This window comes from Anser cygnoides, chromosome 5 (assembly GCF_040182565.1).
Source record: "Anser cygnoides isolate HZ-2024a breed goose chromosome 5, Taihu_goose_T2T_genome, whole genome shotgun sequence".
NCBI classification, from domain to species: Eukaryota; Metazoa; Chordata; class Aves; order Anseriformes; family Anatidae; genus Anser; species Anser cygnoides.
The window spans coordinates 38,660,380-38,674,133 of record NC_089877.1 but is presented as its reverse complement, the minus strand read 5'-3'; the positions used below and the strand labels follow the sequence as shown (position 1 = coordinate 38,674,133).

The 13,754-nt window shown below is 56.4% G+C and overlaps 3 protein-coding genes across 6 annotated transcripts in view; all 3 read left to right on the top strand.

Moving 5' to 3' along the window:
• The first annotated feature begins 87 nt into the window (after positions 1–87).
• LOC106042583 (uncharacterized) lies at positions 88–7,302 on the top strand. Of its 3 annotated transcripts, XM_066997935.1 has the most exons (6): positions 88–1,137; positions 1,299–1,504; positions 3,451–3,548; positions 3,669–3,758; positions 4,568–4,749; positions 5,121–7,302. In XM_066997935.1, exons 2-6 carry the CDS (start codon positions 1,353–1,355, stop codon positions 5,796–5,798), a joined length of 1,200 nt encoding a protein of 399 aa, XP_066854036.1. In that variant the 5' UTR covers positions 88–1,137; positions 1,299–1,352; the 3' UTR covers positions 5,799–7,302. The 3 variants fall into 3 exon arrangements, with proteins under 3 accessions (XP_066854036.1, XP_047922536.2, XP_047922537.2); XM_048066579.2 differs by lacking the exon at positions 88–1,137 and having other exon boundaries at positions 1,204–1,504; positions 4,944–7,302; XM_048066580.2 differs by lacking the exons at positions 88–1,137; positions 1,299–1,504 and adding an exon at positions 2,395–2,538 and having other exon boundaries at positions 4,944–7,302.
• Positions 7,303–10,687: 3,385 nt separating this feature from the next.
• TNNI2 (troponin I2, fast skeletal type) lies at positions 10,688–12,522 on the top strand. Its single transcript, XM_013191603.3, has 5 exons — positions 10,688–10,845; positions 11,160–11,288; positions 11,497–11,586; positions 11,721–11,897; positions 12,225–12,522. The coding sequence occupies exons 1-5, from the start codon at positions 10,711–10,713 to the stop codon at positions 12,321–12,323; spliced, it is 630 nt and encodes a 209-aa protein (XP_013047057.2). The 5' UTR covers positions 10,688–10,710; the 3' UTR covers positions 12,324–12,522.
• A 992-nt stretch (positions 12,523–13,514) lies between these two features.
• The window catches only part of LSP1 (lymphocyte specific protein 1), a 40,346-nt gene continuing 40,106 nt past the window's right edge, over positions 13,515–13,754 (top strand). For both annotated transcript variants that reach the window (XM_066997937.1, XM_048066590.2), the window contains exon 1: positions 13,515–13,707. In XM_066997937.1, coding sequence (XP_066854038.1) covers positions 13,628–13,707 — 80 coding nt within the window. In that variant the 5' untranslated portion in view covers positions 13,515–13,627. The remainder of the gene's footprint in view (positions 13,708–13,754) is intronic.

Genomic DNA, 13,754 nt, shown 5'->3' with positions numbered 1-13,754 from the left:
ATGTGGTCCTACAGAGCCAAGTCCATGGGGTTTTAACCCCAAACCTGGAGGTGCTGCTGGGGTGGGGTGGTGCTGAGCGTGCACCTTGTCCTCTTGCTTTCATGCTTTGAGCACCCTACACTGATGAAGGCTGGGCTGCAGCCCTCATCTCAGTTCAGGGTGGGTTTCACACAGTCCGCTTGTGCCACCCTGTCCTGCCTCGTGGGGCCTTGAGATACACGGGGGATATGGAAGGAAAGATCCCTGCTGGGACAGGGTGACTCCTCTGAGCCCCCTGCAGGTGGAAGCTCCCTGCGTTGGCCTAACTCCAAAGCCCAGGAGCCTCCTAGCTCCCCGAATTAGTATTTCAAGGAGCTAATAAGGAAGAGCCTCTTTGCTTCAGATGAGAAGAGTTAAGCCAGATTGGCTCAGATACTGCCTGACCCCTTCCCGTTCCCACCCGAGCACCAGCACACCGGAGGGGATTGCTCCTGCTCTGAAATGCGCTTGGAAAAAACCTTCTCTCTCCTGGCCTTCTGCATCAAAGCAGCCACAGCACGGTGGAGATTTGGGCTTGTATCACCGTATGTGGCCTCGAAAGACAAAAGGAAAGTAATTTGCACTGAGCAGCCTGTGGGAAGCCATGGGCTCTGAAGGGGGAGAGCCCCAAGCATTAATGAAGAGCCATTAATATTGAAAAGCGGTTAATCTGCAATTATCCCCAGCTCCACAGAGTGACTATGAGAGAGTTAAGCAAATACGGTGATGCTGGAGAAGATTATGGAAGCTCTTGATAGAGATTAATGACCTGAGCTTAACTATAAAAAGCCGCCATGTCTGCTGTTTAATAAATGTTACCCGGGCTTCGCTACGGCCGTGGTGAGGGGAGAGATGACAGTGTTGTTTTGGGATGGCTATGACAAGGAGAGGGGGGCTTCTACTGGGAAAACAGCATCAGCTGGCTGCCCTTAAGGAAATGGAGGAGGAAATCAGTCACCTGAGAAATGCTTGCAAAAGGACGCTGGGTGAATTAAACCGTCAGCCTTAAACCAAGCTAGGAGGGGCTGTGCAAAAGGGAGCAGCTCTAGGGGAGATTTTTGGGACAGCTGGGGACCCCAGGCGTGAGCACCCAGCTGGGCAGGCTCCGTGCTGCCCCAGGTGAGCCTCGGGGAGGTATAGAGCTGCCGGCTGAGGGGTTTGCTCAAGAGGGAAAGGTGCCTGGCTGGGGATAGTATCCACCCAGCTCTGGCTTTTAATGCCCTGCCAGGGCTGTTTTCTAGCTCTGGTGTTGCTTTTCGCTCTCCTTGTATCCCCACCAGCACGTCCCCACGGCCCGCTGTCCCCCTGCCCGCCCCGCGTCTCCTGTCCAAGCGATGTTCCTTGGGGGGCTGAGTGTGGAAATGAGCCTCACGAGCAGGGTGCCCTGCTGGAAGGTGCAATGGGAAGCGCTGTTGGGTGAGAGCGAAACCAGCCTCAGCTCGTGTCTGCGCTGGATTCCCGTGTCTGCATCTAGAGGGCAGGGCAGGTACGTGCTGTGATCTGGGTCTCTGTGTCATCTGTGCTCCCAGCCGGAGCTCTGCCTCCTCACGAGGTCTCCTTCCTCTACAAACGAGCACGGGTGCGGGGCAGAACGGCCTGGTCCTGCACTGCCGGGGCAGAGGGGGTTTTGCTGGTGGGTTTGGGGGAGGAAGGAAGAGATCCGAAGCCAGGAGGCTCAGCCTGTGGGGTGGCAGGTCGGGAGGCTGTGGACCCAAATTATAAGGGAAATAAAATTAGTTATGAGGGGGCAATCACCCTGAGGGGTCAAACCTTGGGAGGGGTGTGGGATCTCCATCCCCGAGGATGTTCACACCTCGAAGAGATGCTGCCCCTGGCTCTGAGCAGGACCTCGCTCTGGACCTAACCCCACTGGTGGCCCTGCCCTGGGCTGGGGCTGCAGCAGGCGACCTCCAGGAGTCCCTCCCAAGTGAATTATTCTCTCGCTCAGTGATTTTATGATTACTTGTCCCTGTGCTTCAGGAAACCAGCCTGGAGAGCTGCACCAGGCGAATGCTGAGCATTATACATGCTTGTCACCATTCGTCTGCCGTGAGACAAAAATGATTATGGGCTGTCATCGTTCAGCCTGGCTATGTGCTGGCTGTCCTCCAGCCTCAGATTTTTTTTTGGCTGGTCTCACAGTTTTTGTGCACTGGAGACTATCTAAGCTTCTCTCACAAGGAGTGTGCACATTTTATAATGATGTTACTTAATGAATATTTATCTCACAATCCTATGGTGAAACTTTGCCATGCAAAGCATTCCTCTTCTGAAACTCCAGAGCTCCTGGGTTTACAGGGCCTTATGCAGGCTGTAGCTTTTTTTCTTTTACAGTGTACATTTTTTATGTGGTTTCAGGGGGAAAGAAAGTTGATTTAAAAATAAATAAATAAATAAAAGTGCCGAGAGCGGGATGCTTCCCGAAACTACATCTCCCAGGCTGCCCCGCTGCTGCTGCTCCCTGGGGTGCGAGACGGGGGTCCCGGCCCCACAGGCGCTGGCATTGTGCCCCTGCCCACGGTAAATCCCCAGGGCTGGGTGTGGGGGGATGTTTTAGGGCAGGGTCCCAAACCGTGTGGGGCGGTTGCTGTGGGGAAGGGGGATTGGGAAGGGCTAGGGGGGCACAGGAAGGAGCGGGGGTCTTTGTGCTGGACTGCAAGCGGGGGGAGCGGGCCTGCCGTGGGTGAGGCTGCTGGTTTCTCAGAGGGGCAAGGAGCCTTTTCCTGACCCCCTTCACTTTTTCCCATCCTCTGCCGTTTCCTCATCCCCTTCCCTTCCGGGTGCTTCCGATAGCTGGGTGCTGTGCTGCCGGCACCCTGTTGTGGCTTGTAGTTTGTGCCTCGAGGCAAGCAGGTATCTGAAGAAAGGGATCTGTGAGCTGTAAAGGTTTTACGCCCAGATTCTGGGGGACAGCTAGCTTGGCTCACGTGCAAAGGTTTCTCTAAGGTTCTACATTCAAGGGAATTAAAAGACTGAGTGCCGGGACAGCAAATATTTGTGTTAATAAAACTAACCTCTTCAGAGGTGCTGAATAATCACTGTTCTGCTGGCTTCTGTAAGCTGTCACCTTCTCATCCCACTTACAGAAATACTTGCTTTTAAATTGCAGATAATGAAGGTTTTTTAAGTCTCCTATCCCCTGCCCCTTCTCCTATCCCTACTCCCACTCTTTTTCCCACTCTTACTACCTGCTGCTGGGGCTCTGGTATCTGGGGCTACTCCTGCCCCAGCCTGGGCTCACGTTGCTCCTGGATCGCTCATGGCACAGAGGTGTCCCCAGGAGCACTGCCACCACAGGATGACTCCATCCTGAACACCCCAGGGCTGATAACGGGGGTGCAGAGATAACCCCAGCTCCTCAGCAGCTCCTTCTATCTCAGCTTTGTAGGCAGACAGAAAGAAACCCAAACCTCCTGCTTCTCCATATTTCAGGCTTGGCAGCATGGAGCCGCTGGAGAAGCAGCACAAAGACTCTGTGGCTGTCATGCTGGAGGGCACAAAGTGCCCCCCGAAGAAGAAGGGCGTCACGGGTGAGTGGGTGCCTGCCTCCGGTGACTTCTCGCAGGCCGGCAGGGTGGGCATTGCTCAGCTGGGCACTCAGCTGGGTGCGGAGTCTTTCAGCAGTCTGTGCTCATCCCTTCCCTCCCCAGGCCGAATCATGGAGCACCTCCAGAGGACCTTGCAGAGGCCCATCTCCTGGCGGCTGACTTCTCCCATGGCTCTCCCGCAGTGCTGCACAGGTGGGTGAGGCCGCCGAGGGGCTTCACCACTACTGGTTTTTCTAAAATGTGATTTCTTGGCTCACGTGGTACTTGGGGGAAAAAAATAAAAAACACCAAACAGTAACAAAACTACATGTAAAAAACAACGGTGGGGTTGAAATGGATAATTTCTAAAGGATCGTAACCGATGTGGCCACTGGATGCAGGGCAGTCACTAACCTTGGGGAGGGAAGTGCTTTGCGCTTTATCGGCTTTGTTTTTGATCTCAGTTGCCACTTCTCATTAAGTTATTATTTTCACTCTAAAAAAGTATTCTCTCTGCAGCCTCATTTTGGCATGGAGAGCCTGAAAAACATTTTGGTTGCAGAGGCATGCTGAAACCTTACTCATTTAATCACACGGAGGTCTCGGTCTGCTCTCCAGACACGTCCTGGTTCCTGCTCTGGTCTCTAGCAGGGTCTGAGGTCGTGCAGCCACACAGAGGACTGTGCCCAGGTGTCAGGTCGCTGCAGTAATTCTACCCCGGGGCAGGCTCGGTGGGAATGCCGGATGGATCACCTCCTGGGTACACTAGCGCTGGTCCAAGGGGTTGGCTGTCGGCTTTTCCAAGGGCAGGGGCTAAGGCACCTTCTGCCGAAGTGCACGTGTTGGCAGTGGGAAAAGCTCCAGCGAGGAGTGAGCCCTGAGCTCAGGGCCCCTCGCTTTGGCTCTCAATGTGTCCTCTCCATCGCTGGAGGCAGGTTCAGAGGGCAGATGTCGCTGCTGCTCATGAAAGCCCTTGTGTGTCAGTACTTGTGTGCCTGTGCTGACTTGTTCTGTTCCTCCAGGCTCTTGCCCAAACCTGATGACGTGTAGCAGTGAGGCACGAGGAGAGAAGCCCGGGGAGGAGGTGTCTGCAGCCCCACAGCCTGGCAGGATGCCCCAGTCACCCCGCTGGTCACCGTCAGCAGGAAGGGATGGCCCCAAAAGCACAGCATACCAGGGCTGGAGGAGTGGTCTGGGGGTCCAGGTGGGCACCTGCCGCACACCCGTACCTCTGTGCGGGGCAATGGGGTGGGTGTTTGGGTACTGGGGACGTGCAAGGCCCTCGGGGGCTCTAGTATCTGTGGGCGGGTTGGGGTCCCAATGCCTGCTCGCGTCTCCTCGCTCGAGCAGCCGAGAGCTGAGTTTCTGCACTCTCACCGGTCCTTCCCTGTCCTGCAGGTGGAGGAGGCTGACAGCAGAGGACCAGCGCACAGCTTGGGCTCCCCGGTGTTGGTGTCCCTTCCTTGTGCCCTCAGACCTGGTCCCTCCCCTCCTCCTCTCCTGCCTCATCCATTACCCTCTCCTTCTGAGGCCAAGCTTGCCAGCTGCTTCCCCCTCTTCTCACCGCTGTCACAGGGCTCCAAGCCTGGCTCCATCCCTCTGCCCTGCGCTGGCCCCAAGAAAACTCAGAGAGGGAGCTGGAAGAAGAAGAACCTGAATCCCAAAGAGCACCCTGGCCCCAACCCAGAGGAACCTGCATGTTTCCCCTTCGCAGGACCCATCATCGCTCGGATAACTGACTGCATCTACCTGGGGAACCTCAACGCCGCCTACAGCGGGCGGGCGCTGTGCACGAATGGCATCGACAGCATCATCGACGTGAGCTCCCTGCCCAGGGACCACAGCCTGAGCATCATCCCCTGCACCTGTGGCCGGGCAGGCTTCAGGCACAGCTGGCCACGGCTCAGGGTTGACATCAGGGCTTCCCTGCACGGGGGTCATCACGAAATAGGGCAGCCCTGCTTCCTGGACATCAATGAGTGCATCGAAGCCTCGATGGAGAAAGGGAAGCGTGTCCTCATCCACTGCAGGGATGGTTACTCTTTAGGTCCTACTTGTGTCATCCAGTACCTGATGGTCAAGCACAGCATGGGACTCATGGCAGCCTACGGGTTTGTGAGGGCACGGTACCCGCTGAACATCCAGGAGCACCATCAGGACCTGCTGGTGGCTTTGGAGATGTCCCTGCAGCCTGGCACTGCCAGCTTGGTGTGCCTGAAGCACTCCCTGTCAAGGAAGGTGGCGTGGAGCTAAAAGGGGCACGGTGGCTGTGCTGTTTGCCAGCAGCCCCGAAGAAGAGGAGACAAAAGGAAAATAACCTGAACCCCATCTCCTGGGGAAAGAGAAAACTGTAGCTGGGGTGTGTGTAGGACAGTGCTGGCACAGGATGCAAAGGTGATGGCTTAGCTTTGCAGCAGCTCCTAGAGGCTGGTGCTGGCAGAAGTAGAGCTTGGGGAGCTCCTGGGGACACGCCAGAGGGAGAGGGGATGTCCTGGGCAGGGTGGGAGCTATGTGCCTTGGTCTGATGGGATCTGGGGAAAAGGCAGTCAGCCACCCCATTCCTCAGTCATCCTGCTGAGCTTTTACCGTGAGCACTACTGCTGTTGGGCTGCTAGTGTTTTTTTCTTTTTTTTTCTTTCTTTTTTTTTCCTGACAATATCATCCTTGGAAACAAGGCTTAATGTCCCCTGGTGTCATGCCAGCCAAGTCACCGCATGGCCCCTGCCCACTTGATGGTGCCAGGGTGCTGAAGAGGAGACAACCCAGCTCCTTGGGCATGGGGACTTCTTGAACCCATCACCCCCTGGCTTTGATCTCTCCTCCAAGAGCTGCTGTCTGGTGGGCCAGCAGGGGCGAGGACATAGTTCTGTGGGGAGCTGAAGAAAATGGCTGCAGACGCTTTGGAAAGAGTAATAAAGAGTTGGTTTAACTTTTTAGGGTCACACGTGGCTGTCCTGGAGTAAGTACTGAAGGAAAAGTGAAGTGGCTAAGCTGTGCCTCGCTGGGTGACCTCTGCTGCTGAATGTTTGGGGTGGCTGCTGTCTGTTTCCCAAATGCACTCACTGTAGTCTCTGTTCTTTATTTTTTTCTGAGAAGCCGGCTTGAGCTGGGCCAAGCAGACACCCCAGGAGGGCTTGCAGGTATCTCCCAGCTACAGGCCAGCACGAAGTGACACCGAGACTCCTGCCCCGTGTCAGGGTTGTGACGATTTCACTACCCGAGCCATCTAGCTCTCCATGTTTGAGGGACTAATCCTGAGCAGACCCATCCTTGCCCACACAGGACCCCGAAGCAAGACCCCAGCCCCATCTCAAGAACTTGGTCTTCTTTGGCAGCACCTGCAGCACTGCTCGTGTGATGCTACAGGAAGGCTGCAGCAGCAGATTTGCTGCTATTTGTACAATGTCTGAGAGGAAAATTTGTCCTGACCGTGTCTGAATCAGCTCAAAATCCCTTGGCTGACAGGGGAGGGAGCGCCTGGTCTGTGGGAGGAGGGCAGGAGCTATTTGGGCTCTTGTCTCCATGGGATCCCCTACACACACACACACAGACAACATGTGCTCTGGATGGGGCTGGTGAATATTTCCAGTGCCATTTCCATCTGCTTCTTGCTTGGGCCGTGGAGATGTGGGTGTGGGGTGCCCCTCAGCAGACTTGGGGTTGCCTTTCTTGCTGGTAGCGTGAGGCTGCTCCCCACGTGCTGCAGCAGATTTTGGGTTTTGTTTTTAAATAAATACGTAGTTGTGTTGAAATATTTCTCACAGGGAGGAGCTGCAAACATTTCCCTGTGTGGTAGTCTAAAAGAAGATGCCAGTGCTGGATGGCTCCCTCAGGGATGGCTCTTCCACACACTGCCACTGGTTGGTTTCTGGGGGGGCGATGCACGATCCGCAGCCTCCTTCCTGCGACGTTCCCCAAGGGCAGGCAGAGCTACTCCTCTCCCGCGGGGCTGCCTCGCCTGCCCCGGCCAAGGGAGGTGCACCGGGGACTCTTGCACATCATTGGTCTGAGAAGGTCTCCATGCCCTTAAAGAGAAGGTGGATTTTCTGCTGAGCCACCCGAGAAGCCCTTTTATACCTCCTTACTCAGCCAGCTGCTTCGGCTCGCCAGTCAGTCCTGGCCGGCCAGCGGGGCTCTCTGTCTTTCTCCTGCGGATTTGGGTGAGCTGCTTTGCATGTCTCTTACTGACCGGCTTGCTCTTCAAGGGGTGATGGGGAAGCAGGTTCACTCACCTGAGTTTTGGGGAGGTGAAGGCCGGGGGGGGTGACCTGCTGGGGGGATTAGGGGTGCTGACAAAGCCATCTCCGTCCTCTGCCTGTTGGAGAGGGTCTGGCAGCGGGGAGCCTCCCTCTGTCTTTCCCAGCTGCCTTTTCTTTTTGCTTTCATCCTCACTTGGTTTTGCTCTCTGCCCTAAGCCCCCTAACAATGACTTCCCTGGGACCATAGGATAAAGCATCCTCGGCTGCGGCACCCCGCAACAATCCCCACTCACACCCCTCCGCTCCGTGCAGCTCTTTTCTCCCCCAAAATCACCCTCGCCACTGGGAGACCCCCAAAACATGGACTGTCATCCAGACTGGCAGCGCCATGTGGGTGATTTCAGCCCAGCCTGGCGTTGCCTCCTCCCGTCCTTGGTGCTCACAGCGCGGGGTGCAGGAACGTCGGCAAAAATAGCTCCTGCTCCTCGTCCACCTGCGGCGGTGGCTGTCGCCCTGCGTCGCCCCGACCTCCCCGAGTCACGGGGCCTGGCACCGGGGCCAGGCTGCCGTCTGAGGAGACAGCTGCAGCTCCTTGTGCAGCTCCCCAGCCATTTTTAGAAGCACTTTTCTCTCCCCCCTCCGCCCCTTCCCAGTAATGTGATGGGCCCGCACATTTTCCAGGATAAAGTTTCCTGGGGGAGCTTGGCCCTGCAGCCTGTACCTCCTCCCTCGGGCACCGACCCCGTTAACGCTTCACCTCCCAGGCCTGCAGATTGCAGTGTTTTGGGGGATTGTCCCTCTGCAAGGGAGCAGCTTCATTTGGGCTTGGCCAGTGCTCCTGCGTCCTTCCCTCAGCAGACAAAAGCAGGAAATATTGCCCTGATAGAAAGGGACAATTGCATTTACGGGGAAAAAATGACAGCACGACGTTCAAAGGTGCTTTTCCCTCTCTTCCCTAAGATGCTGAGTTGTGCCTGTAAAATTTCCACTTCCAGCAAATACAAAAAATCATCTGATGAAGCTGTTCATACCTTCACCAGCTCAGCAAGAGCTCTCAGCCCTGTGTCCCATTATCTGTGCATGTTTCATCATCCAATGCATATGTGTGCTGGCAGCAGCATCCTCCGACTTCCTTGTCACCTGCGGCTGCTGCCTGGCTCCATTCCCAGTGCCCAAAGCCTTCATGGTCTTTGGGGTATGTCTCCTCCATGAAGCGTGGCAGTGCTGTTTTCCCCATTTGTAGACAGGGAGGTTGAAGCTCAGAATATTTGCATTTAGTTTGCTACAGCCCTATGCGATGAGAACTGTATGACAGAGTCAAGCGGCAGACATAAAATAGTTTTTTCCCCTCTTCCTGCATTGCATAAAGTGGCATCTTGGGGTCCAAGGAAGAATCACCCCTGCAGGGCTCACTGTCACAATCTCTTTTTCTGACCTGGCACCATTTGTCCCAGTGCAAATGTGGCCGTGAGCTGGCACGTGCTTGCCTCTCGTCTACAAACCTCAGCCTAGTTCCCCTTGAGATGGGAATTTGGAGAAGTTGGGACATGCGAGCAAACCCCTTCCTCTTTTTCTTTCTTTGTCTCGGGTAATCTTGCTTTGTTTCTCAACCCAAGAAAGCGAACACCAGCATGAATAATTGTAAATTATTTTTTGGTTTTCGTTGCAGGCTCACAACCATCTAAAGCAAGATGTCTGAGTAAGTTCCCGTTTTCTCTCTCTACTGTGTCGCTGGCCTTTAAACACTTTCATCCAGCTGCCAGCTTTTTACACTTGTTAAGATTCCTCTGCTTGTTTCCGATTGGGATGCTAACTGCCTTTTCTCCCCTTTCTCTTCCTCCCTGTCCTTGTCTGCCTGCCCTACCCGACTAGTGAAGAGGTAAGTGCATCCTGCTGGGGCTTTGCCTTCAGCAGTGCTCACCCCTGCAGCCCTTGCCTTGCAGATCCTCCACCGGGAAGGCAGCTGCAACTCCTCCGCCAGCAGGAGGATGCCGAGGGGTCACTGGGGCAGGGATGGCCTTGAAGTCCGGGGATGGCCGTGGAAACGCAGGGCAAGGGCTTTGTCATGGCAGAAGGAGGGGTTCCTGCACCAGGCTGCCTCCAAGTCAGCACTAGACCCCAAACTCCCCTCAGGTTGCTGCAGGAGCCATAGCAATGAAGACCAGGTGCTGGGTCACCCAGCATGGCTCCATAGCTCCTCTGAGCAAGCTGCTCCATCCTCCATCTCCCCACACATCCAAAACAGCACGAGGTAGAGCTTGTCCTCACCTAGAGAAGAGGATTTCAGGGCAGCACACAAACCCTGTGCCACGGTGCTGATGTCCAGCAGGTGCTCTGATTGCCCACTAAGCCCAGTGGGAAGGCCAGGAGGGCACTCTTTGCTAAGGTAGCACTTTTCAGATGGAATATAAGGCCTGCGCTTGGAGTCCTCAAGGGCTCTGATCTCCTGTGGCCCATGCCCAGAACCTTATGAGCAAGGTCCTGCTGTCCATGGTGCATTGCCTCTCTGCACTGGATGCCTTTTATTTGCAGAGCCCTTGGCTTCTGTCAGGAGGGCCTTAGCACCATCTGTACATGCAAAACCTGTCAGATTTGGTTACAGTTCGCTCCACAGATCCTTATCCACTTCCTCCTGTACGTAGCAGACTGACACCCAAGCGCTGCTTTCTACTCGCCCACATCTGCACGTCGGATGCAGGGTGCGTTTCCCCTGCCCCGGCCACACGCAGGCTCGCTCTCCTCTGGCTGAAGGGCTGAGGACACAGCTGCAGTGCCGTGGTGGACCGAGGCTGCGGTTTCTTCTCTGAGCAGGAGAACTGCTGATGCTGATCTACTGCACCGCGGGTGCAGAAAGGCAGGAGAGCTCTCCCAGGCTCACCAAATCGTGAGGGTTTCATGCAGCTGAGAGTGCATTGTATTTCTTACCCGGTATCACAGGGAAGATGAAGCTGGTTTGGGGACCAAATATGTGTCAAGCTGCGGGGTTGTATGGGGAAAGGAAACTCATGGGGGAATGTACGCACTGTAACCTTCTTTTCTATCATTTTTCCCTCCCGCAGAAAAAGAGGAGGGCAGCCACTGCCCGGCGGCAGCACCTGAAGGTAGGTGACACTGCTGAGCTGGGCGAGCTGTGTCCTGACTGTCCCATCTCCTACCCTGAGCCAGCTCCCCTTGGCGCTCTCCTGCCTGGGAAAGGCCATGATGCACGACGTGGGGTCCCCTGTGCACTTTTCTGCCCCTTAACAGGGAGCCTTCTGCACAGTGGGACTCTGGTGCTGGGGAAGGCTGGAGCCAGCATCCCCCTGAACTTCTCAGAAGTCCCCCTAAATCCCCACTGCGTGGAGATGTAGGTGGTTTGGCCATGGGGAGCTCCCTTTTGCCTCAACCCCATGCTCACCTTCCTGCTGCTTTGCAGAGTGCTATGCTCCAGCTCGCTGCCACCGAAATAGAAAAAGAAGCAGCTGCTAAGGAAGTGGAAAAGCAAAACTACCTGGCAGAGCATTGCCCTCCTCTGTCCCTCCCAGGATCCATGCAGGAACTTCAGGTAAACACCTCTTTCACCCTTACACCTGCAGGCCACCCTTCACCATCCGGGATCAGATGGTCTTGAATGATGGCCTGGTCCTCCTCCAGCCTTTGGGATTTTCGGAGGCAGAGGGGTCTTTCAGAGACAGAGGAGAAGGAAGAGGTCTGGGGAGACGAACAACCTGCATGTCCTAGTACTCAACATCCCTCTCTGTTTTTCCTCCCAGGAGCTGTGCAAAAAGCTGCATGCCAAGATAGAGTCAGTGGATGAGGAAAGGTACGACACAGAGGTGAAGCTACAGAAGACTACCAAGGAGGTGAGCGTCCCCCGGGGCCATCCCGCAGCTGCCTTGGCAGAGCCTCCGGCTCATCCTTCGTTCCTCCCCGTGCCTCTTGCCGGTGCATGAAACTCACACCGGGCTGTCTCTGCCCCTTCTTCTCCTCCCCGCAGCTGGAGGACTTGAGCCAGAAGCTGTTTGACCTGAGGGGCAAGTTCAAGAGGCCACCCCTGCGTCGGGTGCGCATGTCGGCAGATGCCATGCTGCGCGCCCTGCTGGGCTCCAAGCACAAGGTCTGCATGGACCTCCGGGCCAACCTCAAGCAAGTCAAGAAGGAGGACACGGAGAAGGTATCCCTTCCCTCTCCCACACAGGCATCAGCCCCTGATTTTGGGGACTGACGCCTCCTTGTGTGATAGACAAGGTGGGGGGGTGAGGGTCCTTCCTGCTCCATAATTCCTCCTCCAGCTCCCAGTGTAAAAATGTGGCATGTGGCCCCAAAAGACATACAGAAGGGGTGGAATTGGGCTCCTCTAGCTGACATGGGGTTCTCCAGGGGAGATGAAATGTTAGAGAACCTGTGGTGAGGTTTCCATGGCCGGAAGGGTGAAGGGGCTGTGCTTGGGGGATATTTCACCCCGCGGAGCCATCCCACCATGTGCCCATCCCTCCTGCAGGAGAAGGACCTCCGCGATGTGGGCGACTGGAGGAAGAACATCGAGGAGAAGTCTGGCATGGAGGGCAGGAAGAAGATGTTCGAGGCCGGCGAGTCCTAAGCACTGCTCTCTCCACGCCTGCCGTTCCCACCCTCCTCCACCCCCTCCTGACACGGCCATGGCCATGGCCACCTTCCCCTACTCCTGGCCCCAACACGTCCTTGCCACGCATCGAGCCCACTGGCCGGGTGCTGTTTCCCTGGTTTTGTGCAGAGCTGCAGTCTGGAAGCAGCGGTGTAAATAAAGCTTTGGTGGGAGAGGGGGATGTCACCTGCCGTGCTAGGGACGGGGAGGCTCCGTGCTGTGGTGATGGTGGGACCACCCTGGGGACGCTCATCTCCAGCAGGAGGCTGCCTTGGCCTGGTGTGCTCGGTGGGCAGCAGCACGGGATGCTCCTCTGCCACCCTCCTCTTGGCCTCCATCTCGTGGTGATGGGGTAGGACCTGATGGGGCATTTCTTCTATGCTCCGTCCTCTGACCCGTGGCCTGCCCTGTCACAGGAGCTGCCATGCCTGGGCACTGCTTGGGCAGGCAGAGGAGAGGGCTGGAGATTTTGGGGTGGTGAGGAACCATCCGCCAGAGGAAGGAAGCGGGTGAGGCCACAGCATGATACCATCGCCTGCTCTACCTCCTCCTGCTTCTGCTGCTTCCCCAGCGGGGGACGAGTGGGGGTCAGGAGGTGGTAGCCCTGTGCTGGGTGTTTCTTGGTAGCCTCTTGGTGGCTCTGGTCAGTCCTTGCACCGGTGTTCACGGCTGTGGTGCTGTGCTGTGGCTCCTCTCCGTGTGGGGTGATGGATGGGGGGCAGGAGCTTTAAGCTCAGGCACCGGGGACATGCAGCCTGCATTGGTGGTGCAAAGCAGCCATCCCCAGGGCTGCAGGGCCCAGGAGGGGCAGCAGACGCTCAGCACCCGGAGAGGAGCAGGCTATTGCTATGAGAGGTGTCAAATCCAGACCACCTCCGTGTCATGACGATGGTGCCCCATGCACCACGGGGCGCTGCGGTTCAGGGCTGCAGGATGTCCCCATATGAGCCGTGCCAGCACCAGGGGTGGCTCTGGGGAGCAGCGGGTTGCCCTTCTCCCTGCTGGGGGGGATGTCCATGCTCCTCCCTTTCCCTTCAGTTTTTCTTAGTGCTTCCCTCTTTCGAGGCTGCCGACAGAGGCGAAACCTTAAAATAATCTGAACTTTTTTTAAAAAAATAATAATTTGCCTTCTCCCATCCCCCCTAAACCCACAAAGTTTCCGGCACAGCTCACTTCTGCCCAGCGCAGGAAGAGAGAAGCGGCGGCGGTGGCGGCACCCTCGCGCGCCGTGCCCCCAGCCCCTAGCCGTCCCCGGGGACACTGTGCTGGCCGGGAGGGAGATGTCGGACTCGGAGGAGTGCCACCAGGGTGCAGGAGGAGAGGACCAAGTGGGAGATGAATCCCACCAGGAGAGCGAGAGGTGAAGCCTGGGGACTGGGGAGCCCAGCGGCAATGAATCTGGGAGGA